Below are 26,604 nucleotides of genomic sequence, written 5' to 3' on the forward strand. Positions count from 1 at the left end.
TTGGTTTCTGTGTGCAGATGCTCACTTCCGCGTGGTGCACATCACAGACGAGAAGATCAAGACATGACAACGCTACCTGAAGAGGTCTTCAACAAGATCACCCCATGGCTTGACTCACAGCCAGACAAGGTCACGTACACAGCCTTGCGAGACAAGCTGATACAAACGTATTCCATGACCATCCTCGAGAAAGTGCAGTATGCCCTAGACCTATTGACCCAGCCCATGGGGGAAACATCACCTGGGGACATCTGGGACAAACTGTGGGGTCTAGTAACACTGCCGGGCATTGATGCAAATGGGCACAGGAAGGAAATCAGTCTGACAAGAGCAATATTCATACGGCGCCTTCCGCAGGAGGTGAGGGGCCAAATTACTGATGCAGACGCCCTTCCCATGGATGAGCTGGTCAACGTCGCCCAGAAAATCCATGAAGCCACTAAGGCCTCCAAGCACGCCGCCGCCCTTGCAGCCACCGCCCTTGCAGCCTGTAGCCTGACGTCGGAGGACGACAACTCAGAAAACACAAACGAGATATACAGGAGGAGAGCACCACCAAGGGAGCAGAGGACATGGACAAACCTGGAGCAGAGGGCATGGACGAACCTGGCGTGGTGCTATTTCCACAGAAGATTTGGACCCAGCACCAGGAATTGCAAAACCCTCCTGTTCCTTCACAAAAAACGAGAAGGGCGGCCACAAGTGACAGCAGTGGCCACAAAATACAATGACTCGCAACTAGCAGGTTTCTTCATCAGAGACATTATATCAAAGCAGCGCCTGCTGGTTGACATGGACACAATGCAGTCAGTGTTCCCACCGTCGGAGGAGGACTACGCCTGGACAGCTGACTCCACGACTCCCTGGAGCCGCGAACGGAACCCCCATCCGCTGTTATGGAACAACGACCCGCACAATCTCCATCTTGGGCCGCAGGTATCACTGGCCCTTCGTCATTGCAGAGGTCAAGTTCCCCCTCCTGGGCGCTAATTTCCTGGGACACCACTGACTCCTGGTCGACGTCGGCAGGCAACGCCTCCTCGACACCGGAACCTGCCACTCCCGATCACTCTCCACCGGACCGGGGATGCCCGCTGTCTGCTTCACAGCCTCAAACAATTACAACACCCTCTTCCAGGAGTTCCCAGAGGTTTTTAAACCAGAGCTCCGCCAGTTGCCGGGGGCCGGCGCCAAGCACAGCATCTACCACCACATCACTGCAACAGGCCCACCAACTCATGCCAAGTTCCGACACCTGTCCCCCCAAAAACTACAAGACGATAAATGGGCCTTCGCCAAAATGGAACAGATGGGCATCTGTGCCAAAGCATCGAGCCCATGGGCGTCTCCCCTGCATATGGTAAAAGAAGTCGGATGGTTCCTGGAGGCCCTGCAGAGACTACCATCACCTTAACTTAGTCACCATGCCAGACCACTACCTACTACCGAACATGCAAGACCTGACAAGTGCCCTTCATGGGGCCATGGTCTTCACGAAGATGGACCTGCTAAAGTCATACTTTCAGGTTCCTGTGCATCCTGGCAATGTCCCGAAGACTGCCATTATCACGCCGTTCAGGATGTACACCTTCTCCTGCTCCACTTTCAACCTCAGGAACATGGGGCCACATTCCAGCGCCTGATGGACACCATCCTGGGGAACCTGCCCTTCTGCGTCTGTTACGTAGATGACATCCTTATCTTCTCCAGGTCCCCAGAGGAACACCTTCGTCAAGTCCACGCTGTCCTGAAGCACCTGCAGGAGAATGGATTAGTCATCAGGTTCAACAAATGCGCATTCGGGGCGGAAAAAATAGGTTTCCTCGGACACGAGATCTCCCCAGCAGGAGTACGACCTGTGGCCTCCAAGGTGAAAGCAATAAAAAAGTTCCCGATGCTGCAGATAATCAAGGCCCTTCAAGATTTCCTCGGCATGGTAAATTACTATCGCCGATTCATCCCAGGTATCGCCTGCATCATGTACCCCCTGACCGGAATCCTGAAGGGCATGCCAAAAACACTGACATAGGGCGCTCCGCAACAGCAGGCATTCAAGGAGACAAAGACAGCCCTTGTGAGTGCCACCACCTTAGCACATCATAACCCCACCACTTCCCTGAAACTCACCACCGACGCCAGCAACCTCGCCGGTGGAGCAGTGCTCGAGCAAGCAGTCGACGGCGGCCCCCGGCCTCTAGCCTTCTTCAGTTGCCAGTTGTCACCAGCAGAGACCCACTACAGCACCTTCGACAGAGAGCTGCTCGTAATCTACCAGGCTGTGCGGCACTTCAAATACCTCCTGGACGGCACTCCATTCACCATCCTCACAGACCACAAGCCCCTGGTGCACGCATTTACTAAGGCGGGCGACACGTGGTCTGCGAGGCAGCAGCAGCACCTCCGAGTTTGGTTGCACCATCACCTACATCCCCAGCAGGAACAATCCAGTAGCCGATGCCTGTCAAGGGGTGAAAATCAATTCCCTGCACCTCAGCATAAACTACGAAGACCTGGCAAGGGAGCAAGCAGCAGACCCGGAAACACCAGCCTACAGGACAGCACTGACAGCACTCAAGTGGGAGGGCGTGTCCTTGGGCGGTTCGGGCAAAACGCTTCTCTGCGACACTAGCGCCGGCTGCCCCCGCCCCCTGGTCCCTGCCTCGAGGAGGAAGCAGACGTTCAACATCATTCACGGCCTCTCCCATCCATCAGGGAGTACTATGGCGCGCCTGATGACAGAAAAGTTCGTGTAGCACACCATCAGGAAGGACGCGTGCCAGTGGGAGAGGAGCTGTATCCCGTGCAAAACCAGCAAGGTCACAAGGCACAAAGAATCAAAATTGGTGATTTCCCTCAACCTCGTCGGCGCTTCAGCCACATCCACATGTACGTCGTCAGGCCTCTACTACAGTCTGGGGGCGCCAGGTACCTCCTGACAATCATAGACCACTCCACTTGCTGGCCAGAGGTGACATGAGTCCTGGAACAGCGTCCAGTCAAGTCTAAGATTGATTCTGTCTGTCCGAGATCTTTTATAGCTTCCGGGGATTACGATACTGCTCTTTGTAGATGGTGCTGGTGTTGGTGTAACAGCAAGTCACTACGGGCATGGGGCTGCTTGGTCAGGTTCCAAGATGGCGCCAAGCACATGGTCAATCCTTTGCTGCTCTGCCAGCTGATCTGTCCCGGGCGAGGATTTGCATTCCTACCGGATCAGCACCTGAAATTTAAGGTCCAAGCAGTTACTCGAACAAAGAAAGGAAATTAAAGTATTTCCCCCCCCCCACCAAAGAAGACATTGGTGAAGGAGAGGTGGGTAGGGGCGAATTCTGCCTACAGTGTTCTTTACGATAAAACAAATGAAGCAACTGAATATTCTTTAAATTATATTTTGACACACCTAACATTTTTAACAAACAACTGCCATAAAGTTGAAAGTGACAAAACTAACGATGAGGAACCCAGAGGAACTACTGTACCTTAACATGAAAAGAGGGGAATATTATTAGAAAACTATTCCACTGGAAACTCAAACATTATGAACTTAATTTTCGTCAGCAGACAGCTGGGACATCTTAGCAATGAGGAACAGCATAGCAAAACACTCTTGGAGCAGAAAAAAGTGATGTTCGCCCACAAAGTAAAGGTGGAGCTTGGTCTGCCAAAGCCAACATTGCCACATTTGTGGGGTGAATCATGATTTTCTGGTCAGCCACTGTAAAGCAGGATAAAGTTCCTTCCTGCCTTGAGATCATAATATTTCATCACTGTACTAACAATGGCACTAATCTGGCCTAGACCAGCTATGAGAGAATTCTTTTTATTAGTCAGTCTATCTTAAGGGTAACTCCTTTGATGAAGAACAAAGCTACACAGTCCTTTGATGATGAACAAAGCTACACTATCTAAAAATGATATTTTTATGATAAAATAAAGTTTTGTACATACTTACCCGGCAGATATATACTTAGCCATAGTCTCCGACGTTCCCGACAGAATTTCAAATCTCGCGGCACACGCGGCAGGTAGGTCAGGTGATCTACCTTTCCCGCCGCTGGGTGGCGGGAATAGGAACCATTCCAGTTTTCTAATCAGATTTTCTCTTCCACCTGTCTCCTGAGGGGAGGCTGGGCGGGCCATTCATCATATATATCTGCCAGGTAAGTATGTACAAAAACTTTATTTTATCATAAAATATCATTTTGTACATGCAACTTACCTATCAGATATATACTTAGCTGATTGGCACCCTTGGTGGAGGGTAAGAAACAGCTAATATTTAAAAACAGGAAACAACATATGTTGTAGGATATAAAAACCATGGTTCTTACCTGATTGGGCAGAAGACTTCATGGATACTGTCTATGAGTCTGCTTGCCTCAAGAGCTTCAGCGAGGTTGTGACCTATGACTGACAGCCCTTCTGGATCGTGTCAATGGGGCTGACCCACTTACATGACAGAGCCTGACCCAGAGCCTTTAACTGTATCATACCAATGGGGCTATCCTCTTACATGACAGAGCTTTAGGTATCAAAAACAACCAAGGAGCACAACAACCAATCCCGACCACCTGACCAAAACTAACCTTGTTATTGTTACAAATTGAAAGGGGGTTTAACTTCCAACACCCTCTTCCAATCGACCATAAAAACACACATCACAAAGTATTAAAATCAACTAAAATAACTAAACTATGAAGGATTAGTTTCAGCTCCCTGTCCCAGCACCGAATCCGAAGATACGTACGCTCCAGAGAGAAGCACTTATCATAAGTTACTCTAACATCTCTCAAATAATGAGATGCAAAAGTCGAATTACATCTCCAGTAAGTCGCCTCTATAAGAGCCTGGAGAGATAACGACTTGTGAAAAGCCAATGATGTCGCTATGGCTCTCACCTCATGTGCTTGCACTCTAAGGAGCTTTAGGTGCTCATCCTCACAAGACAGATGCGCTTCTCTGATGACATCTTTGATGAAAAAAGCCTGAGCATTCTTTGAGATGGATCTACTAGGATCCCTGACTGAGCACCAGAGACTCTCGACTGTACCTCCCAGCTGTTTCTTCCTATCTAGGTAGAATTTAAGGCTCCTAACGGGACACAGAGTCCTCTCCAACTCTTGCCCTGTCACTGACGAAAGTCCTTTCACCTCAAAGCTTCTCGGCCATGGTTTGGAAGGGTTTTCATTCTTCGCCAAAAAGAAGGGTTTGAAGGAGCAAATAGCTGAGACCTTCTTAAACCCAACCCTACCTTCCAAAGCCTGCAACTCGCTTACTCTCTTAGCAGAAGCCAGAGCAAAGAGAAACACTGACTTCCTGGTCAGATCCCTGAAGGAAACTTTTTGAGGAGGTTCAAATTTCTTGGACATTAAAAACTTTAAAACAACATCTAAATTCCAACTGGGAGGCTTCGAGGTCTTGGTCTTAGACGTTTCGAAAGACCTAATGAGATCGTGAAGGTCTTTGTCTTCTGAAATATTCAGACCTCTGTGTCTGAATACTGAAGCCAGCATACTTCTGTATCCTTTGATCGTAGGTACAGCGAGGTTGCACTGCTCCCTCAAGTAAAGCAGGAAGTCAGCGATGTCTGTCACAGAGGTATTGGAAGAGGATATCTTCTGGGTCTTGCTCCATCTTCTAAAAACCTCCCACTTAGACTGGTAGACGCGCAAGGTTGAGGTTCTTCTGGCTCTGGCAATAGCCTTTGCAGCCTTGCGCGAAAATCCCTTCGCTCTGACCAGTCCTTCGATAGTCTGAAGGCAGTCAGATTGAGAGCGGGGAGATTCTTGTGGAATCTGTCGAAGTGGGGCTGTCTGAGAAGATCGCTCCTGTGTGGAAGCGATCTGGGAAAATCCATCATCCATTCCAGTACCTCTGTGAACCAATCTTGAGCTGGCCAAAACGGGGCGATCAGAGTCAGTTTTGTGCCTTCTGATGAAGCGAACTTTCTTAATACTTCCCCCAAGATCTTGAATGGAGGAAAAGCATAGCCGCCTATTCGGACCACACCATGAGAAGACCGTCTATAGCAACTGCCTCGGGTCTGAGATCGGAGAGCAGTAGTTCTCCAGTCTTGCGCTCCAATGTGTCGCAAACAGATCTATATTCGGCCTTCCCAAAGGCTCCAGCAGCTTGTAAATCTCTGAATGGAGCGTCCATTCTGTTGGTAGGACTTGGTCCTTTCTGCTTAACAGATCCACCCTCACATTCCTTTCCCCTAGCACGAACCTGGTGAGGAGTCTGAGCTTCCCTCCTCTCCGCCCACAGCAACAAAGTCCTTGCTGTTTCTGCAAAGGAGTACTATCGATCCTGTAACCTGTGGCCTCGAAATGGATGAGGGCTGATGAACCGGACAGTTCCTTCTTGTTGATGTGCCAGGTCACCTGTTCCAGGTGCCTGACACTTCTCTCGAGCCCAGTGTTGCTCCCCATCCCGACTCTGAGGCGTCTGAAAACAACACTAGGCGAGGGCTCGGCAACTGAAGAGGCAATCCTTGGTTTAATTTTTGAGGGTCCAACCACCAACGGAGATCCTCCTTTACCCTGTCCGATATCTGGAATGAAGCTGACAAATCTTGAGACTTCTGATTCCAATTCTCCCACAGGTAGAATTGAAGGGGTCTTAGGTGAATTCTTCCTAAGGAAACGAACTGTTCCAGAGAGGAAAGGGTCCCCAGCAGACTCATCCATTCCCTCGCTGAACAATGTTCTTTCTCTAGGAAGGCAGTCAACTTCTCTAGGCAGCGATCTCTTCTTTCTCGGGATGGAAATGCTTGAAAATCCCGAGAATCCATCCGAATCCCCAGGTAGACAATGCTCTGCTGAGGAATCATCTGGGACTTTCCGAGGTTTACTAACAGTCCTAGGGAATGGGTCATCTTTAGTGTAATTGATAAGTACTCCAGACAGAGATCCTTCGATTGCGCTCGAATCAGCCAGTCGTCTAGATAGAGTGAGATTCTTACACCCTCCAGATGTAGCCAGTGAGCCACATTCCTCAGAATGCCCGTGAACACTTTGGGGGCCGTCGAAAGTCCGAAGCATAGGGCCCTGAACTGGAACACTCTTCCCTGAACCACGAACCTCAGGTATTTCTTCGAAGAGGGATGAATGGGTACGTGGAAATATGCGTCTTGAAGGTCCAGGGACACCATCCAATCCCTGGACGAAGAGCAGACAGAACCAAAGAGGTCGTCTCCATTGTGAACTTCGGCCCCTGATAACAAAGAAGTTCAGGGCACTTACATCCAGTACCGGCCTCCACCCCCCCGAAGATTTCGGCACCAGAAACAGCCGATTGTAAAAACCTGGGGAATGGAGCTCTTGAACCAGTTCTATGGCCTCCTTTACCAGCATCTGGTCTATTGCTTGTAGAAGGGCCTGGCTCCTGACAGGATCCTTGTACCTGGCTGATAACTCCCTTGGAATTGTTGTCAAGGGAGGTCTCTCCCTGAAGGGGATGAGATATCCTTTCTTTAGAATAGAGAGGGACCAGTCGTCCACCCCTCTCTGTGACCAGACTTCGGCAAATCTCAGCAGTCTGGCACCCACTGTTGTCTGGAGGACTTGAATATCATTTGGTCTTCTTTGCTGGACGGGAGGAAGACCTTCCTTTTCTCTCCGGTCTTCGACTCCGGAAAGAGACTCTTGAAGAAAGGCCCCCTCGAAAGGGCTCCTGAAAGGGCACTTTCTCCTTCTTAGCAAAAGGAACAGCAGGCCTCATCCTCTTAGAAGACTGGGCAAGAAGATCCTGGGTAGCTTTCTCCAATAAGGAGCGAGAAATCTCCTTAACTGTCTCCTGTGGAAAAAGATGGCTCGACAGAGGAGCATACAACAGAGAGGACCTCTGGAGAGGAGACACTGATTTAGTTAGGAAGGAGCTGAAAACTGACCTTTTCTTGAGAATTCCAGCTCCAAACAAGGCAGCGACTTCGGTAGAGCCGTCCCTCACCGCTTTGTCCAAACAGGACAAAACGCTGACAAAATCCTCCATGCTGAGGAATTCGGGGTCCTGCGTCCTCCTGGCCAACGCCCCAAGGGACCAATCCATAAAATTAAAGACCTCCAAAATCCTAAAAAGGCCCTTAAGGAGATGGTCCAGCTCACACATTCCCCAAGTCGCCTTTGCCGCAAGGAGAGAAAGCCTTCTGGAAGAGTCCACCAGAGACGAAAAGTCAGCATCCGCCGATGAGGGGAGACCCAACCCCATCGGTTCCTTGGTCTCATACCAAATCCCAGACTTCCCCGAGAGCCTAGAAGGAGGAAAGGAGAAAACAGTCTTGCCCGCTTCTTTCTTCGACTGCATCCACTCTCCAAAGCCCTTAAATGCCTTCTTCATAGAAATAGTAGGGCGCATCTTCACAAATGAGGAGGCTTTCGACGACTTGGTACTTGCCCATAAGGACCCAGGAGAAGGAGGGGCAGCATGGCAAAGAGAGTCTCCAAACTCCTGAACCAACAAAGCAGCTAGTCTCTTGTAGTCCGAGATCCCAGTGTCCTTAGGGGATTCATCCTCTGAAACGTCCTCCAAAGGAACAGCCGGAGAAGAAAGCTTGAAGGAAGAGGAGCGCCTATCAGGAGAAGAATGCTTAGAAGGAGAAGCGTTTCCATCCACTGAAGAGCACCTACCAGGAGAAAAAGCGCTGCTGCCAGTTTGGCGCCTGTCAGAGAGGCGCTCTTGTCCACCGACGGCGCCTGCTAGAGAGAGGCGCCTATAACCAGAAGAGCGCTTGGCAGGAGAAAAGCGCCTGTCCAGAGGAGAAGAGCGTCTGCGATGAGAAGAGCGTCTGGAAGGAGAGGCGCTTCCTTCCGAAGAAGAGCGCCTGGAAGAAAAGCGCCTGCTGGGAAGAGAGCGCCTACTAGGAGAAGAACGCCTAGTCGACGTAAAGAGCTTGCTGCTGGAAGGGCGCTTAACGGGAGAAGAGGGCCTGCTGGAAGAAGGACGCTTACTGGAGCTCTTGACAGGAAGAGAATCGTCCTTCCTACGAGAAGAATCCTTGGTTATGGAACCAACAAGAGCAGACAACTGAGCCTGGAGACCGACCAAAATCTGCTTGGTCGACTCCTGAACTTCTCCTGGAGAGGACGAAGCGGGATCTTGGGCTCTCTTCTTGCTCACCGGAGCCTCTGGGAAGCGCCAGGATCAATCCAAGGTGTCACCTCTAGGAGCCTTCCAGGACCTCTTCAAAGGGCGCGACTCCTCAGCCGAACTCCATCCGCGCCTCGGAGAAGACGAGTCAGAAGCCGAAAAACACTTCCTAAGGATGCCTTTTCTGTGGCGATCCAAGGCAGCCTGGGATACATCAACAGGGTCTGCCGAAGGGACGCCTGACCGTTGGGGATGCTCTACATCCTCCTTGCGGCTGTCGACATTCCTCCTCCACTGGTCCTGGGAGTTTGGAAGCGGTCTAAGCCTAGGAGCAATGCGGAGCCGGTCAGACGCCCCTCCACTGCACTGGGGACACTGCACAAGTCACTATCACTCTTACCTTCTTTCATAGCACGCAGTTGCGACTGCATCCTACGGATTTCCGCCTTCATAGCAGCCATTTCTGATGACGAATCCACAGGTTCAGTGAAGGGAGAAGGTGCTGAAACTAGAGGTTCAGGAGAAACTACAATGGAATTAGTGTCTACCTCAAGCTCAATAGATCGAGACCTACTAGAGCTTCTAGAGGAAGCCTTCCTAGCTCTATCCTTCTCAAGTTTCCTCAAATATGCATTCAAAGCCTTCCATTCCTTCTCAGATAGATTCTCGCATTCATTACACCTACTATCAAACGAGCATTCATTTCCCCGACCTCATGCATACAGTGTGAGGGTCTCCACCAAGCTTTCTGTAACCTCACCTTACACTCTTGCCTAACACAACACTCGAAACACTGGTGCAACATTAACATCAGACATTTTGACAGAAAAATCCTAAGCAATTCCAAAAAACAGTCCACAATAGCGTATGCCAAGCCAAAGATCCAATACGTCACCAAAATCCGTCCAAAAAAGATCCTCAGCAAGCGAGAAAGAAATCCGAATCAGGAGGAACCAACAACAGATGTTGCCGGAACCAGCGACAGAGAAAATCTGATTAGAAAACTGGAATGGTTCATATTCCCGCCACCCAGCGGCGGGAAAGGTAGATCACCTTACCTACCTGCCGCGTGTGCCGCGAGATTTGAAATTCTGTCGGGAACATCGGAGACTATAGCTAAGTATATATCTGACGGGTAAGTTGCATGTACAAAATTACAATACTCAATGTTGACACAGATGAAACAATTAAATCAATCAGTTACCTACCACTCAATAAGCAAGGTAAGAAGACTATAATATTCTGAACCAATAAGATGAAGTGTTTCCTCTGCTGGTATTGAGGACTAAATAAACGTATAGCATCTTTAAATTCTTTTATAGCTGAAACTCAGCATTTGGCTAATTCCAACTTTCCGGGGACTAAAACAAAATCTATCCTTTTTATGTGGACACTGCAATAAAACTTCTCTTTGGGCAGTCAACTGTCATTTACACTCCAGGTTTAAAGTTTTTCATGAGAAGTGAAATATGGAGAAGTAGCAAAAGATTTCACAATTTTAAACTCTTACATAATTATATTTATCTAAGTCTGCTTCATGCATCAAGAATGGTTAAATGCAAACAACCTTTATTATTATTATTATTATTATTATTATTATTATTATTATTATTATTATTATTATTATTATTATTATTATTATTATTATTATTATTATTATTATTATTGCTGTAGATCAAACCAAAATGCATCAAATATGCACACTGCACATTTAACACCTGAAAGACCCTGTTTGAATCTGTCATACAGATTAATACAGGGTATTTCCAAAAAATAATTTGAAAAATCAAAATATCAATTAAAAAAATGTTCATGAACATACCATAGGACCACGGCCATAGGAAAAGAGGTCAACTGGAGGGCTTTCCCAAGCTCCTTCAAGTCATACCCAGCACAAAAGTTTCCTCCTACGCCGTACAAAACTGCTACTTTTGATGAAGGATCATTTTCAAAATCTTCAGTTGCTGCAATATGAGATATATGAGAAAATACACACATCTATGCTGTAAACAGGGGGAAATGCCTCTGTATAAATGGTGGGAAGAGCAGAACTGATTAAACACTACTCCAAAGAAAAAATAAACTATATTAAAAAAATAATATTTCAAGACAAAATATATTAATTTGGATGCTTACCAACTGTTAAAGTTACTTTACATCTTCGTCCTGTTAGATGCAATTGACATTCAAAATAATCAAAAATAATGCTTGGCAGACCCAGATGGACTGTCTGTAATCATCTGTTCCCACCAGGTGGTGTTGGAATGTTTGTTCCCGTCAGAATTCTTCATGACCACCTACTAAGATGTGGGGAGGCTGGGTGGGTTTCCCTTTGACAGTAGGCAGGTATCCAAATCATTAATTTCATCTTTAAAATTTTCATTACTGTATTTGGGATGAATCTTACCTACTGTTAAAGTTAGCAGGCTGCCACCTGAATGAGGATGGTGGGTTAGTGCAGCCAGAGAAACATCCACTCACCCAAGCAAACTAAAAACTTTTTAAAAGTGAAAAGGCTTCTACATATTCTTCTCTTGTGTGATCCTTCTTGGTAAGTACTGCACGAGACGGTGGATCCACAGCAGGGCATAAGGTCCTCATTACGAGACTGATCAGAGGATCCTTACAGGGCAAAGGAACTCTATCTTACAGAGAACTAGTGACTCCTGTGACAGAATCAAAAGCCCATAACCAACAGTCCAAAATAAAGACAATAACTATCTTCAGATATGAAGGTGTGATTCTATGCACTAATGTGTACTTTAATGCTCCCCAAACTAAGCACCAGATTCTAGCAGACAAAACACACAAAAATAAGGAAGATTCTCTCATATTTGGTTCATGATAAAATCGCCTCTGCTATGACAACAGGACTAAGGGCTTTAAAATTCTCATACGAACTTTGATGTCTCGCAAACAGAGCTACATTGACAACCATCTCTAGCAAAAGTTGTTCAGGAAATTAAAAGACGTGCTTACAGCAAGGATGTTGTGAGGTTTTACTTTCAAAAAATGGCAGATGAATAGGATTCGAATCTACGTGTACTGATTTGATTAAGCATGGTAAAAAAAGACATAGCACTCTTGCAAATTATTATTATTATTATTATTATTATTATTATTATTATTATTATTATTATTATTATTATTATTATTATTATTATTATTATGCAGTAGATGAAACCTATTCAAATGGAACATGCCTACAGGGGACATTGACTTAAAGTTCAAGCTTCCAAAGAATATGGTGTTCATTAGGAAGAGGCATGAGCCAGTAAAGGGAAATACAGAAAGAAGAGATCTCACTTATTAAAAACGAAAAAATAAACTGACAAATTAATAAATAGATAAAAATGTATTCAAATGCAAAGAGAATAGTGTATTAGGACAGTAATGCATTGCATCTTTGCTTGAACTTCTGAAGTTCCAATTGCACGACATCCTCTGGGAGGCTGTTCCACAGTCCAACGGTGTGAGGAAGAAAGGCCCTCTGGAACTGAAAAGCTCAACAGTGAGGCACATTTACTGCATATTGGTGCTGCTGTTCAGCAAATCTGGTTGCTCTCAGCAGATAAAGAGGATCGGGGATCAATTGTGAATGTGAAAGATCTCTGTTGAAATACAATTTATGAAAAAGTGACAAACAAAAGACCACCCTTCGATGGTCCAAGTCATAACTGCTACTATTACGAAATAGACCTCTACCACCACGAACCACTCTATCTAAAAGAGATAAATCTCTGGCAGAAGCAGACATCCACACTGGAGAACAGTATTCTAGTAAAGGAAGTACAAATGACCTAAAACATGTTGCACTAATTTTATCACTGTTATAAATATATGAGACCTTACAAACAATACCTAACTTTTGTGCAGCATTTGCTAAACTTTCATGAGATGTTTCTCAAAAGATAGATGTGAGTCAAAAGTTACACCTAGAACAGTTAAAGCTTCAGACTCATTCAGCAAAGTTCCATCCACCTGGAGGGGAAGGTGGGGTGGGAAATCTGTAAGAGGTCTGCTAATCAATAGTGTTTTCGTTTTACTGTACTGGAGTTCAGCCTCACACACCACCGACTACACCATTCCCTGATCTGGTCCATGCTCCGATTAAGGACAAGGGCAGCTTCATTTCTCATAAGTGGAGACTTTACTACACCCACAATTGTTGCATCATCAGCACACTGAACAATCTTGTTGTCTAAAAATAACCAACAAGAACTCCCAAAGTCAGCAACTCCTCCAGGTGTCTTGCCCCATCCTCGGTCGATCATCCGGACAACAAAGCTGCATGTCCGGAGGGGGAATCTGGATACTCCTATCAAGAGGTTCCTGTAGTCTGTCCACTAGCTTATGGATAAGTCCTCCCTCACCTAAATCGGAAAGCAGGGATGAGGGGAAGGACTGGGTGGTCTTGGGACTGGGACCAATACCCTTTAAGGTTCCACTTGAAGATGGAATGCAAGTGAAGACATCCCATGAGGTACTGCTTCCAAAGACATAGGTGACCGATCAGCTAACAGTCCTTTAGATTGCTCCATCTTTATAAACAGTTGGCTGCCTACCTGAACTTGCTGCAACGAGTCCGAGGAAAGACTTTCACTGCCACTGTGTCTATCAGCATGCCCAGGTACTTCATCCTCTGCTTGGGTGTGAGGCACTGATTACTAAGATTTACCACGATCCCAAGATATGCAAACATCGAGTGAAAAATCCTGTCCTGAAGCAACTAATCAAGAGCCAACCAGGACTAGCCACTTTTTTAAATACAAGAGTAGACCCCATCAGGATCTTTTGGGCCCAAGCTGACAAGATCAGAAAAGACTCTTCTTAACATCCTGGGAAGCAGTCGCAAATTTTGTAAACAAAGTGCCCTTAACTGGAAGACCGTTATGGAGAGGACATCAGCTGATTGTACTTGCTCGAGGACGGATGAATGGGTTCCCTATTTGAAAATACACATCCTTCAGGTCTACCAGTGAGGAAGAAGTCATTCTCGCTGATGGAGGCCAAAGACGGTTTGCAATGTTTCCATCACAGATGAACCAAGTCTGGCTTTCAAATGGTTCAGGGAGAGAGGTCTATGACTGGTTCCATCCCCTGAGGCTTTCTCCACGAGAAAACAAAAATGGTCTAATTTTCTTTGGACTGGTCTCCTTGACGTTGCCATGGTAGCACTCCATGCTCAGCAAACCATGGCTTGTCACTTCTTGTGTCCCTACAGTTCCTGATAATGATCCTGGAACGTAGGTTTGGAGATGGACCGGAGAGTAGGTGAGGCTGGCTAAACTCAATAACTAGTTGATATCCCTCTAGGAAATATCTTATCCAAATAACCACCATCATTTCTTGTTGCCCAATGGCTTGGGACAGGCATCCCCAATATAGCAGCTGAAATATTAAGGAACTGACAAGCTTCAGTAATCGATCCCAATTTATTTTCCCTTTACCCTTTACTGGCAAAGGGGCTTTAGGAATACATTAATTGACAGACCCCATTCATTTATATAGGGAAGAAGAAGGCTGGAGACTAAATTTCTTATATTAAAACTGGGACTTCTATAGGGGCTGTATATATATAGCCTGGCCCAAATACCTATCCATATGGGATGAGAATATATAGGTCTTGGCCACTGCCTGGTATATATATATATATATATATCGGCCTAAATTTTGTCTGACCATCAGGATCACCAGCTTTCAAGGGAAGAGAGGCGAGGAACTCAAGCAATGGTCCATTCCTAAGGGCATTGCTGACTCAGGCGACCTGCAGACCTGGAGAAGAGAGAGAGAAAGGTCTTTTCACTTCAGAACCAGGTTTGCCCACAGGTGAGTTCCTGGTTGGCGATTTCTATATTTATATAGCCCTATATATAGACTGGCACAGTCTATAAATATATAGTCCTCCCCAGGTATATATATATATAAGGAAGATAGCTACCCTATATACTGTAAAGGACTGATATCGACCAGGAGACTGCTATGAAGAGCCGCCATGGCGGTGGCTATCCAGGGGCTGCAGCTTATATATATGGGATATATATATATTTCCAGTGTATGTGCACTATTTACAAAACCCTGAAAGAGTGTTAGATGGTCAACCTATATTGGTACGATAAACATTCATCATAAAAGACCAAATGTTATAAAAAATATTTTTGAGTAAAACTTGTCCCGATCACTAATTTTTGCTGCAGTGTTTTCTTGCCGGACACAAGACTGTTCACTTGGTCGAGGACCCTCAATTATCGTGGACACGGTAGAAAAGACGTTGCCTTGGGTTTTCTAGGTCCCCAAAAGGAGTGACTTACGTAACAATTTCCACAGGAAGAAGATGATGGGTCCCTTCCCAAGGTCATTGTCTGATGAATCATTGTTATAACCTCTGCAAAGTCCATCTGCCATCGACAGGCGTCCAATCCTTTCTGCAGTTGCCTGGAGTCCTTCCAGGGTGCGTTTTTCAAACTTGTCCTGCAGGAGGCAAGAACCTCAGTTGGTGTAAGGATCTTCCGGCACCACCTCAGGGAGTGATGACCTTGCCAAGGACCGAGCCAGGTTCAAATACTCAGGTAGAACTAATAGGGAGATTTCACCAAAGTTCTTACTTTATATTTCATATGTTAAGAACCAAACCTATCAAGGGAACAGGCAAGGGGGATCGGATAAAATCTTCCACTGACTTTGCTGTTCAAACCAACAGAGGTGATGCTCTCATAATCACCAACCTTCTCAGTGGTGACGGCAGCCCAGGTCAAGGAGACTTGATTTTGATTGAATTAAAAGCCAACTCCTGAGGAGCGGGAGCGGCTCCCGCTGCCAGCCCCCAAAAAATTTCTTGCCTCCCCAAATCAGGATTATATTACATTATACAAGAACAAAGGAGTTGAGCGAACGCCTGGCTGGCGCTGAATATGCACTAAATTAAAGAGACTAGTTTTTTAAAAAAACTAATCTGGGAAGACTCTAGGGGACTTAAGCTTCTCCACCTCTCCTGGCGTTCGGAGACTTTCCTGGCACTCACAGGAGTGCTCGCAGGAAAAGCCACGGCACCTGTATGCCCGGGCTAATTTCTCTTGCCCCACTTACACCGCACAGGCGAAAGTTTTCCCGATTATAAATTCAGTACCCGGGTATTTTAGAGAAATAATTTGACTTGTCTGACGCGACTATTATTATTTACTAGGAGTTTTCTTAGGCACAGTGGGGGTGCAGACCTTGTCGATTACATGCCCTGGCTCCCGAGCAGAAAACCCAGATAAAAGGGCAGCCAGGATCCCTGATCCGATTCATCGGGAAGAGCCGAGTAGATCCCACTTTTCCCTGTGGAATCAGATTGAAAGCCAAAAGAAGCCATTTTTATAGGCTTATTTCAAGATAATAACAATTCTTCAGCTGCGAACAGTAGGAGAAGCATAAAAGCAACGAAGACGATGACGGATGATGATAAAAAAAAATAGATTGATGAATAAACCTCTTCTTCTTATTTTCATTTTACCTGCTTCAGAAATGTTAGATACCCAAACCAGGCAGGGGCAGTCCTGATGCTAAAACGGCAGGAGGGGCTGCAGCAGAAGGCACAACTCAGGAAGAGACCGCTTAGAGCTCGGGCCAGCACTTACCTGGGTATAACCGAGATTTCTTCCAGGAGCAAAATGGGTGGGCCGAATATATAGGCGCCATATTATATATATATATAGTCATATCATATCATATAGAGTTGATGGAATGGGGAGAGGAACAGATAAGGGCCAAGCTGATCGTGTTCTAAGGAACTGCAGTTGTAGACTACTAGCCAGGGTCAGCAACGGGGCAGCGACAGTCACATACCTGAAGGATGACATCACCATAAAATTACCTGCTACTCTAAACGGCCAGGAAGCAATCAGCAGTAAAAACCTGTTGCAAGGCAGGGAAATCAGACCTGGGTTTGTGAGGCTCCGAAACTAGCCGTACCTAACCTCAACATTTGACAGAGATGTTGTATTGGCTAAAGTTGCCAAGGTCATCACTCCAGTGGTGGAAGATGAGGTAACAGTCCCTCCAGTGACGTCCAGGTCCCAGGTGTGGGAACCAGGTTTATCACTATGCCTTAGCCCGGCTATCCAGCCCGAGAATCCTATCAAAAGTCGTTATTAGTTTGAAACACAATTGTAAAAACTTTGAAGGAAAAAATTTTCCAAAATTTAAATCAGACCTCACAATCTCATGTCCCGAAAAAAAATTACTCCCCTGCAAACTATACAAATGAAAATGAAAATTAAATCAAAATTTTAATTTCAAAGGAGGGAAAAATCAAGCAAAATTTGAACACATTAAAACCAATGGAAGATTTGAAAAAATCTAAGTAAATTCCTCGAAATCAAGTATGCAAATTGTAAAACTAGTAAGAACTTCCTAAGATGCTAAGGGAAAAGCAACACTCACTACTATATAAAATGTGAAAACACAGGCCCCCTGCAAGATATATAAAATATGGGTCCAGATGCTAGATTCACAAAAAGAGTTACAAATAATCCTCCCACCCTGACATACACGCTGGGGATTCAAGTTACATTAATTTATCCATAATGGCAAAAGATAAAAAATTAAGGATTTCACTAAAGCAAAAATGATAAAAAAAAAGCCCTTATTCAGGCAGAGAGTAATAATAAACAACGTCCATGCCTTACACAAGCAAATTGAATGTTTAACCGGTCAGGCGGATTACCTCAATTGACAGCTAGTTAACTCATAACCACCTTGTTTGATTCAATGGCCATTTCCAAACCTTATTGCCTAAAGTTATCCCAGATCTCAAAGGAGCTAGGGTTTGCATATTAATGCCTAACAAATATTTTACGTTAATAACTTCTATTTGAAGATATATATAGGATATATATAGATTTATATAGATATATATATATATAAATATATCTATAAAATCAGAATATAAATTTTTAGGATTCATATATAATAACACAATTGGATATATATCATTATTATGGCATTTTGCAAACAAAATATAAATAGAATAATTCTAAAACGTTTATATATATTTAATCCGCAAAAAGAATATTATATAAATTCTGGACTTTATCATTAATGCGATAATAACAATATATATATAATCGATTGAAAATAATACGTATACTTATATATGGCTTTGGACAAAACCAGCATATATATAATCATATGGCATGTTATATAAAACACGAAAGAGCAAACCTTCTCTTATCTCTTGACTGAGGAAAAATCTTATATTACTGGTCAAATATCTGTCAATGCTCTTTGCTGGCTGATGACATAAGAAACACAATTATATCGTGATTGATATATATATACATATATGTACATATATCTACTATTATATATCATTATTATAAAGATATTAATTCTAAATTATATGTTAATTATATAAATCATAACATTTTTTAGATCTGACATTACAAAGACAATCGTACATAACTGTCACTATATATACTAAATATATACATAAACAATATCTTTTGTATAGAGAAAAATCTTACGACAATTATAAGCATAACATAATATTCATAAATCATATTTATATACATTTTCCAAATAATATCATAATATATATATATATATATATATATATATATATATATATATATATATATATATATATATATATATATATATATATATTTTTATAAATATTACTGCTGTTCGCCCTCGAACATTTAGGGATAGAAATATCAGCCTGACTGAGACAGAGAAATTGCTTTGTCCCAGGCTAGGCGTTTCAGTTCAAACTTTAACAAATGGCCGTTGGCTGGAAAGTTTGTAAACAAAATATGCTAGGGCATTTAACCTAAGCCTCAGAGAAATTTTCATATTCACCCCTAAAAATGGTGGCCCTAAGGTTTATTCTATGCATTCTACCTGTGCTCTTTGTCAAGAATGTTTTGCCAGGGCATATAAGCCCTCACCTGAACTGTTTGACCCAGGTCGGGTCAGACAGGCAGAGAGAAACCAGCCGTCACGTCAAACGAGGGTGACGCTAGAAAGGTGGCCCCGATTCCCCATTCTTTATTACTTTCTATTATTTTAATTAGTGAATTGGGAAGACAAAAACACACACCCGAACTCCTGAGGTCCGTTGTAAATACGCGCAGCGCTCCGTCATTCACGGTAAGTCCGTTCTTGTTGAAGCTTCGTCGATTCTTTTAACCTCTTTCTGTATTTCGCATTTCTTTGTTTTCTTCCTTCAGCCACCACTTAGTGTATATGTGTTTACAAAGTCTAGATTAAGCCTAATTATTTATTGTTAGCTTCAACCCCGTTATTCCAGTAAAATACCTAGGATTTAGGTAAGCAAAATCAGGTTAAATCTCGATGCTTTTGTATGCCTCGCGTCCGAATGTTTGGGAGAACCGTTGCGTTTAAAATCAAATTCATCTCAAATATTCTTTGTTAAGGTTAATAACCCTTAACTGGCGACCTTTGGCTAATTAACGTCTGTCTTTGAGGTTAACTTTTGGCTTCAAGTGACAGGTTACGTGTAATCTTGGTTTGCAGGGCCGTAAAAATTACGTAAATTGAATAATACATGATCAACCAAGACTCTCACACGTAACATTGGCGACCTTGCGTAGAATCTAAAGTACATTTTAGAGAAAGAATCTGGAGAAAAGGAAATTAAAATTACATTAATTCCAAAAAAAAAAAAAAAAAAAAAAAGATAAAAGTCAGATATCGAACTCCATTTCATTCTTCCAAACAAGGAACGAGGCATAATAATAAGCAGTAAAGAGAATAGTATAACAAGTGTAGCGAGAATTAGCGTAGGAAAGGGTGCAACTCGAGAGCAGAGTCATAATTTATAACGCCTAAGACAAGGACATTTGTGTTCGGACTTCAAGTCGTAAGGAATTCAAAAGGCCGAAAAAGCGGAGCCCAGTTCATATACACAAAGTAATTTAGAAATCGCGTCGGCAATTCCGATCGTTATTGTTTGCATATAGCGGGAATCATTCAAAACCGTGTCAGTGAAGTGGCGAACGAACGGAAGTAGTAATTGTATCAATAAAAATACATTTCAGTAAAGTAAATTTACGTCCGTTCAAATCACGCAAATCTATTTTCATTGTTTGTTTAGGATGTTTCACCGCGAGAATACGATAACAAAAGACACAAAGTTGTTTGGTAATTTAGTTTTCCATCCGTAACGAAAAACGCTATGCATGATTGGTATATTTAAAGTAAAATCTGGATACCTGCATTTGTTTCGTTGTTTTGAATTTGTTTAAAAAGAAAATACCCGCCATCTTGGATTCCTCCGTTTTGAAATTTGTTTTGAAACTGTTTGTAACCGAGAACGGCCATTTTGGGGTTTCCTTCGCCGCGAGGTTGTTTTGAAATTTAGGCCTAACGGGACCTTGGCCGCCATCTTAAGACCTTGTTATTGTCATTCTCTGCCCGTGCCACTCTTGGGGCCATTTAACTTTTCTTTTCTTAGTAGAACCCAGACAATATCTTAGCTAAAAAAAAAACAAAAGATAATTTAGGCAGGGAAAGATAGGCCTTAGTTAGGAGTACCATAACAAGTTCCTACAAATACCTACTATAAAATCATATAAAGAAAATTTAAAATTTTTACGATAAACTTTTTGTGACGTCGGCTCCCAGGAAAATTAAGATAATAAAGTAATCCCTAAGGAAGCCAAGACGACGCATCTATATCATTTTATTAAGATCCATGCCATTGTGCATGTATAAAATCTTTGTTTACATGTTCTCAAGCAGCAAGAAATTCAAGATTGAAAATCTCTCTCTCTCTCTCTCTCTCTCTCTCTCTCTCTCTCTCTCTCTCTCTCTCTCATTCAAGTAAGCATTCCTAACCTAAGTGTACGTGACCCTCTTCAAAGAAAGAACGGCCGACACTAGGCTAATTAATTCGAATACAAAACCAAACAAAAGAAAACACCTCTGTCCCACAATAGATGAGGACAAGTTAAGAGTAATTACAATACAGTGATAAACTGTCGGTCACGAGTGAGGCCTGCTATCCAGACCAGAGCAAACAGTAGTTTTCACCCTCTGAAAAAAAGAAGGGGCCAGCACTGGGGCCGGTACTGGGACCAGCCACTCACGAGGATCTTTAAGAAAGAAAAAAAAAAAACCCAAATTCACTTTATTCCACAGTGCCAATAATTTGCAGCACTCATCACTGGAATAGCTTACTTCTCTCTCTCTCTCTCTCTTTTACCTTCCCTTTCTCTCTCATTCGATTGTTGCACTCTGCAGGGGTGTAGAGTGCCTTTCCTCCCATATAGCCTAGTTGGACTCCAGTAGAGGGTCCCTAGGAACACATTGGCACCATAGTGCCACTAAAAGAAAAAAATAAATAAAACAAAACCAAAAGGGAACACAGAAGAGAAGGTTCTTCTGGGACCTAACCTGCACCAGTGCCTAGGGATACTGAGTGCCACCAGTGTGACCTGTACACATTACACCCAAACTACAGTGCCACCTTTTGAAAGGGTGCCACGTCATTGAAGAGACACTTCCTCGCTGCCCAAGTACGCCCACTCGACCCGGTTAGACGCCCTTCCCACCAGAACCATGGCAGCAGAGCATTATAAAACTTTCCTGGGGCTGGGGACGGCGGCAGGTCTCACCGGCTCGGAACTTACTACCTGGGTTAAGGAGCAAGTGGACGACTTGGCCAAGCGGAGAAGGAAGAAAGACTCGAGCAGAGAGAAGTATGAAGCCGAGCAGAGGAAGTATGAAGAAGAACGAAGGGTGTATGAGCCAAGCAAAGGCAATATGAAGAGGAAAGAGAAGAAAGAAGGAGACAGCATGAGTTAGCCTGCAAGGAAACTGAGTTAGCCCTAAAGGAGAAGGAGCTCGAGCTTGAGAGAGCGAAAATGGAGAATGCCGAAGCTATGGCTAGCCATCAAGCCTCCAGTCCTACACCTGCTGCATCAAACGCTCCAATTTCGAGCATCAATTCCCTAGTCCCCAAGTGGACTGAGGATGAGCCAGAAGCATGGCTGGAGGAGATCGAGGCTCTTTTCGATAACTACAGCACCACGGAGACGGAGAGAGCCTTAATACTAGCCAAGCATATGGAGGGAAAAGCCAAGGCAGCGCTTCGCTCACTGGAGAAGAGCCAGAGAGGCAACATGGCGGAAGTTCGTAGAGTCATTACAAAGGCCTACGAAATAACCCCAGAAAAATGGAGACAACGGTTCCGAGGTCTTGCCAAGGAAGTCGGCTGGTCTTGGACAGAATGGGCATGTCACAAAACCCAGTCCGATGCGCGCTGGTTCGACTCCTTGGCCTGCACGACGTTTGAGGATCTCTTCAATCGGACCATGCTAGAAGACCTTTTCCAATGTGTGCCAGGGCCCTTGCAGTATATCTTAACGATAAACAGCCCTCCACACTTATGGAAGCTTGTCGCATGGCTGATTCGTGGGAAACCTTCAATCAGTCGCATAGCACCTCTCAGAAGCGAATCATCCCTCCGGCCTACCTCTCGAACTCCACTCGCCCGAAGAATGGACTGCCTAGTAGGACCCATATGCAACTATTGCAAGAAGGGGGCCACGCTGAAGCTGAGTGCCGATACAAACTCGGCACTAATAAGCAGCCTAACCCTACCAGCCAGAACTCCGCTCCCGATTCATCCGCTCAGCCCTCTCCTCCAACAGTTACTGCAGGCCACCGAGCCCATCCAAAAGGCCCGTGCAGATCCTGTGGGGCTGCTAGCCACTACAATGCTGGATCTCCGGCCTGTCCACATCATGTCCCCACCACCAAATTTGTCAACCTAATCAGCACTTCATTTTCTGCTGCTGGTCCGCACCGGATCCTTTACCCGAGAGACTGGAAACCCAGTTCATCTCGGTGGCCCCTCTTCAGAGCACTAGCCTGCCAGTGACCCTTCCGGTCACAGTAGACACTGCGGCAGATATTAGCCTGATCACCAGGGCCCAGAGTGCCAGCCGGTGCTGTGGTTGACGAAGAAACCCGGTGGGAAATGAAGTGGATAGAGGGCCACACCATCACCGTTCCTACTGTCCAACTCCAGGTTATGACACCTTGGGGCACGATACCCCACCGCCTCGGCGTGGTAGGTGGAATTCGGCCCGGAGTGGTCTTCTTGTTGGGTCGGGATCTTCTCTTGGAAGCCCGTCACCAACGCCACTCCGCAGCCACGTTACCTCCTCCACGGAAACCCCAGTTAAAACTCTCAATAATGACAAACCTCCACCTTCCGCCCACCAAAGTGGTCCGCGGAAGGGCACCACCAAACCATTTCAGGCCTAGCCCTCTCCAATCGCGAAGGGCTGGCCCACCAAGAGGTCCTCCCCCCGCGAAGAGATTCAGGAGGAGCAGTACCGCTGCAGGATGTGCAAGCGGGCAGACCACTCCACAAATTGGGAGGGCTGCCCAAGCAAGCAACGCCCAGCGGACCCCGAACAAAACTCTAGGAGAGCTACGATCTCCTGCTGGGGCAGGAATCTCTGCCGCAGCCAACCCAAGTCGTCCGAGGTATTGCACCTCCGGACCCCTTGTCAGGCATGCCTGACCCTCAACTGCTGCCAGTGCCACTTGCGAGCACTGAGCAGTGCCAGACTCCGTCCGCCACGGACGTTGAGCTACCAATGGAAAAGGCCCTATGCCGGGTCTAAATCATGAGGTGAATCCTCCTCCGGGAGATTTAGGATTCCCCATGCAGTTGATCATCGCGACTGGAGAGCCTCCAGCACCCGAAACTTCTTCTTTGCAAGATTCTTCTTTGCACTTTGACTCAGGGGATGAACCCTGGAGGATCGAAATAGTACCCCTCCCTTGGAAGACCAGGAACTGGCATCCTCGGACGCAGAAGTCGAGATCGCTCCGCTCCGGTTGTCGCAGCAGCCGGAGTTGGGAGTCCTCCCAAGCAGCTTTTGCAGTTGCCCATGACTTCAGCGCCCGCCAGCCCTTCTGGCCTGTCCCCGGAGTCGGTGCTCTCATCACCTGCTAGGCCAGCTACTGATAGGCCTTGGAGGAAACCGAAGAAGAAGAAGAAGGGCGGAAGAGAGCCCAGTAGTTGCCGAGCTATACGCTCATCCTGGCACTAGTGCCCTCTCGGCACAGTGCCCTAACATCTAAGAGTGATCCTGGCCCCTTGCCCAGAGAAGGTAGCCAGTGTGATCTCTTCCTTTTATTTGTACCTAGCCTAGGCCACCTTAAAGTACAGTACATCAATTTAGTAGCCTTGTTCTTTCCACTTACCACCGAGAGCTGCAGTAATCATGTAAGTAGCCTAACTAATTTCAGTAATCTTAACTATTGTGAAACGAGCCACGATGCTCGTGACACGCATGGCCTAAGACCTCAGTGAGGCACCCATTTATCATATGAGGCAACCCTCATGAATTAACTAGTAAATTTTAATTGTATTAAACATAAACCATGTTGTAATTTAGTTAGAATATTAACTCTTATGTTGGTGCTACGGTCAAGTTAGGATAGGTTAGGCTAGGGGAATATCATAGAATGTACCACTAGGCTAGGTCTAAAACACATCATGATTGTAGGAGGTAGCCTATAATAACCGTGAGCACCTTCTAGTACTATTAGAATTAGGTTAAAGTAGTGAATATAGCTCATATCCTATCTAGGGTTAGGTAGTTCTGTAGCTAGGTAGGCTAACCAGGACTAATCTGCTCAGGGAAGGAGAGTAACCTACGAGAGGCGAACAGCTTGTTTAGTATAGACCTTCACGCCCGAAAAGGAGTGAAGGCCCTCTTAAAGGGGGAGCTTTTATAAATATTACGCTGTTCGCCCTCGAACATTTAGGGATAGAAATATCAGCCTGACTGAGACAGGGAAATTGCTCTGTCCCACGCTAGGCGTCTTCAGTTTAAAAATAACAATCCGTTGGAGACAAATGGTAGCATTTAGCATTTAACCCCATAGGCTGGAAAGTTTGTAAACAAAATATGCTTAGGCATTAGGGACCTAAGCCTCAGAGAGGGTTTACGCTCAATGACCCCTAGTTATGGTGGCCCTTCTACCTTTATTCTATGCATTTAACGATGCCTTTGTCAAGGTCGGATTGCCTGACGGTATAAGCCCTCCCTGGCGGAACGGGCCAGGTCAGGTCAGACAGGCAGAGAGACTCCAGCGGTCACTAAACGAGGAGTGACGCTGCGTCGTGTCCGAACGATATTCTTTATTCTTTATTACTTTTCCTCCTACGTCTATCTTAATTAGTGAATTGGGAAGACTGCCAGAATACGACTCCTGAGGTCCCTCGTTTGCGCAGCGAGCTCCGTCATTCACGGTAAGTCCGATTCTTGTTGAAGCTTCGTCGATTGACTAGTACTTTTCTGTATTTCACATTTTTCTTTGTTTTCTTCCTTCAGCCACCACTTAGGTATATGTGTTTACAAAGTCTAGATTAAGCCTAATTATTTTATTGTTAGCTTCAACCCCATTATTCCAGTAAAATACCTAGGATTTAGGGTAAGCAAAATCAGGTTAAATCTCGATGCTTTTGTATGCCTCAAGTCCGAATGTTTGGGAGAACCGTTGCGTTTAAAATCAAATTCATCTCAAATATTCTTTGTTAAGGTTAATAACCCTAACTGGCGACCTTTGGCTAATTAACGTCTGTCTTTGAGGTTAACTTTTGGCTTCAAGTGACAGGTTACGTGTAATCTTAGTTTGCAGGGCCGTAAAATTTACGTAAATTGAATAATACATGATCAACAAGACTCTCACATGTAACAATATATATATATATATATATATATATATATATATATATATATATATATATATATATATATATATATATATATATATATATATATATATATATATATATATATATATATATATATATATATATATATTTATATGTATAGATATATACACATTTTACATACCTACGTATATCACAAAAATACATATATATATATATATATAACAAATATATAATATATACATATATATATACATATATATATACATATATATATTTATACAAAGAAATATTTTTACCCAATATTCCCACATATATGATACATATAAAAACATATATATAGCCATCATAATGCTTCTGACTTGAATGTGGGAAGTATATATAACTATTCTATTTTAAATAAAAATATATTGACATCATATAATTTGTAATTTTTCGATAGTATATACATATAATAAAATTTTACAATATATTACAAGGGCATTAAATATAAAAATTATATATTCCTTCTATATAATTTATATGATATTTCTCAACAAGTATTGAAAATATATTATATATAAAACAGTCATCTATATCTGTTTTGATATATACATAATAATACATACAAATATCAATAAATAAATTTATTAGAATGCATAACCATATATAGGTTGTATATAATATATACATATATATATATATATACATATATTGTACATATATATCAATATCGTGGAATATATACATAAATTTTTATATAAGATACATATATATACATATATATATCCATATATATACATTTTTATATAATATATATATATATCTAT

At 44.0% G+C, this 26,604-nt stretch overlaps 1 protein-coding gene across 1 annotated transcript in view; it reads right to left on the reverse strand.

Moving 5' to 3' along the window:
* Nucleotides 1-26,604, reverse strand: part of LOC136836658 (enoyl-CoA hydratase EchA19-like) — a 302,072-nt gene that overhangs the window by 214,010 nt on the left and 61,458 nt on the right. The window contains 2 exon segments of the mRNA XM_067101129.1: nucleotides 10,910-10,956; nucleotides 10,959-11,051. Of these exon segments, the coding sequence (XP_066957230.1) occupies nucleotides 10,910-10,956; nucleotides 10,959-11,051 (140 nt within the window).

Source organism: Macrobrachium rosenbergii, chromosome 56 (assembly GCF_040412425.1).
Source record: "Macrobrachium rosenbergii isolate ZJJX-2024 chromosome 56, ASM4041242v1, whole genome shotgun sequence".
Taxonomy (NCBI): domain Eukaryota; kingdom Metazoa; phylum Arthropoda; class Malacostraca; order Decapoda; family Palaemonidae; genus Macrobrachium; species Macrobrachium rosenbergii.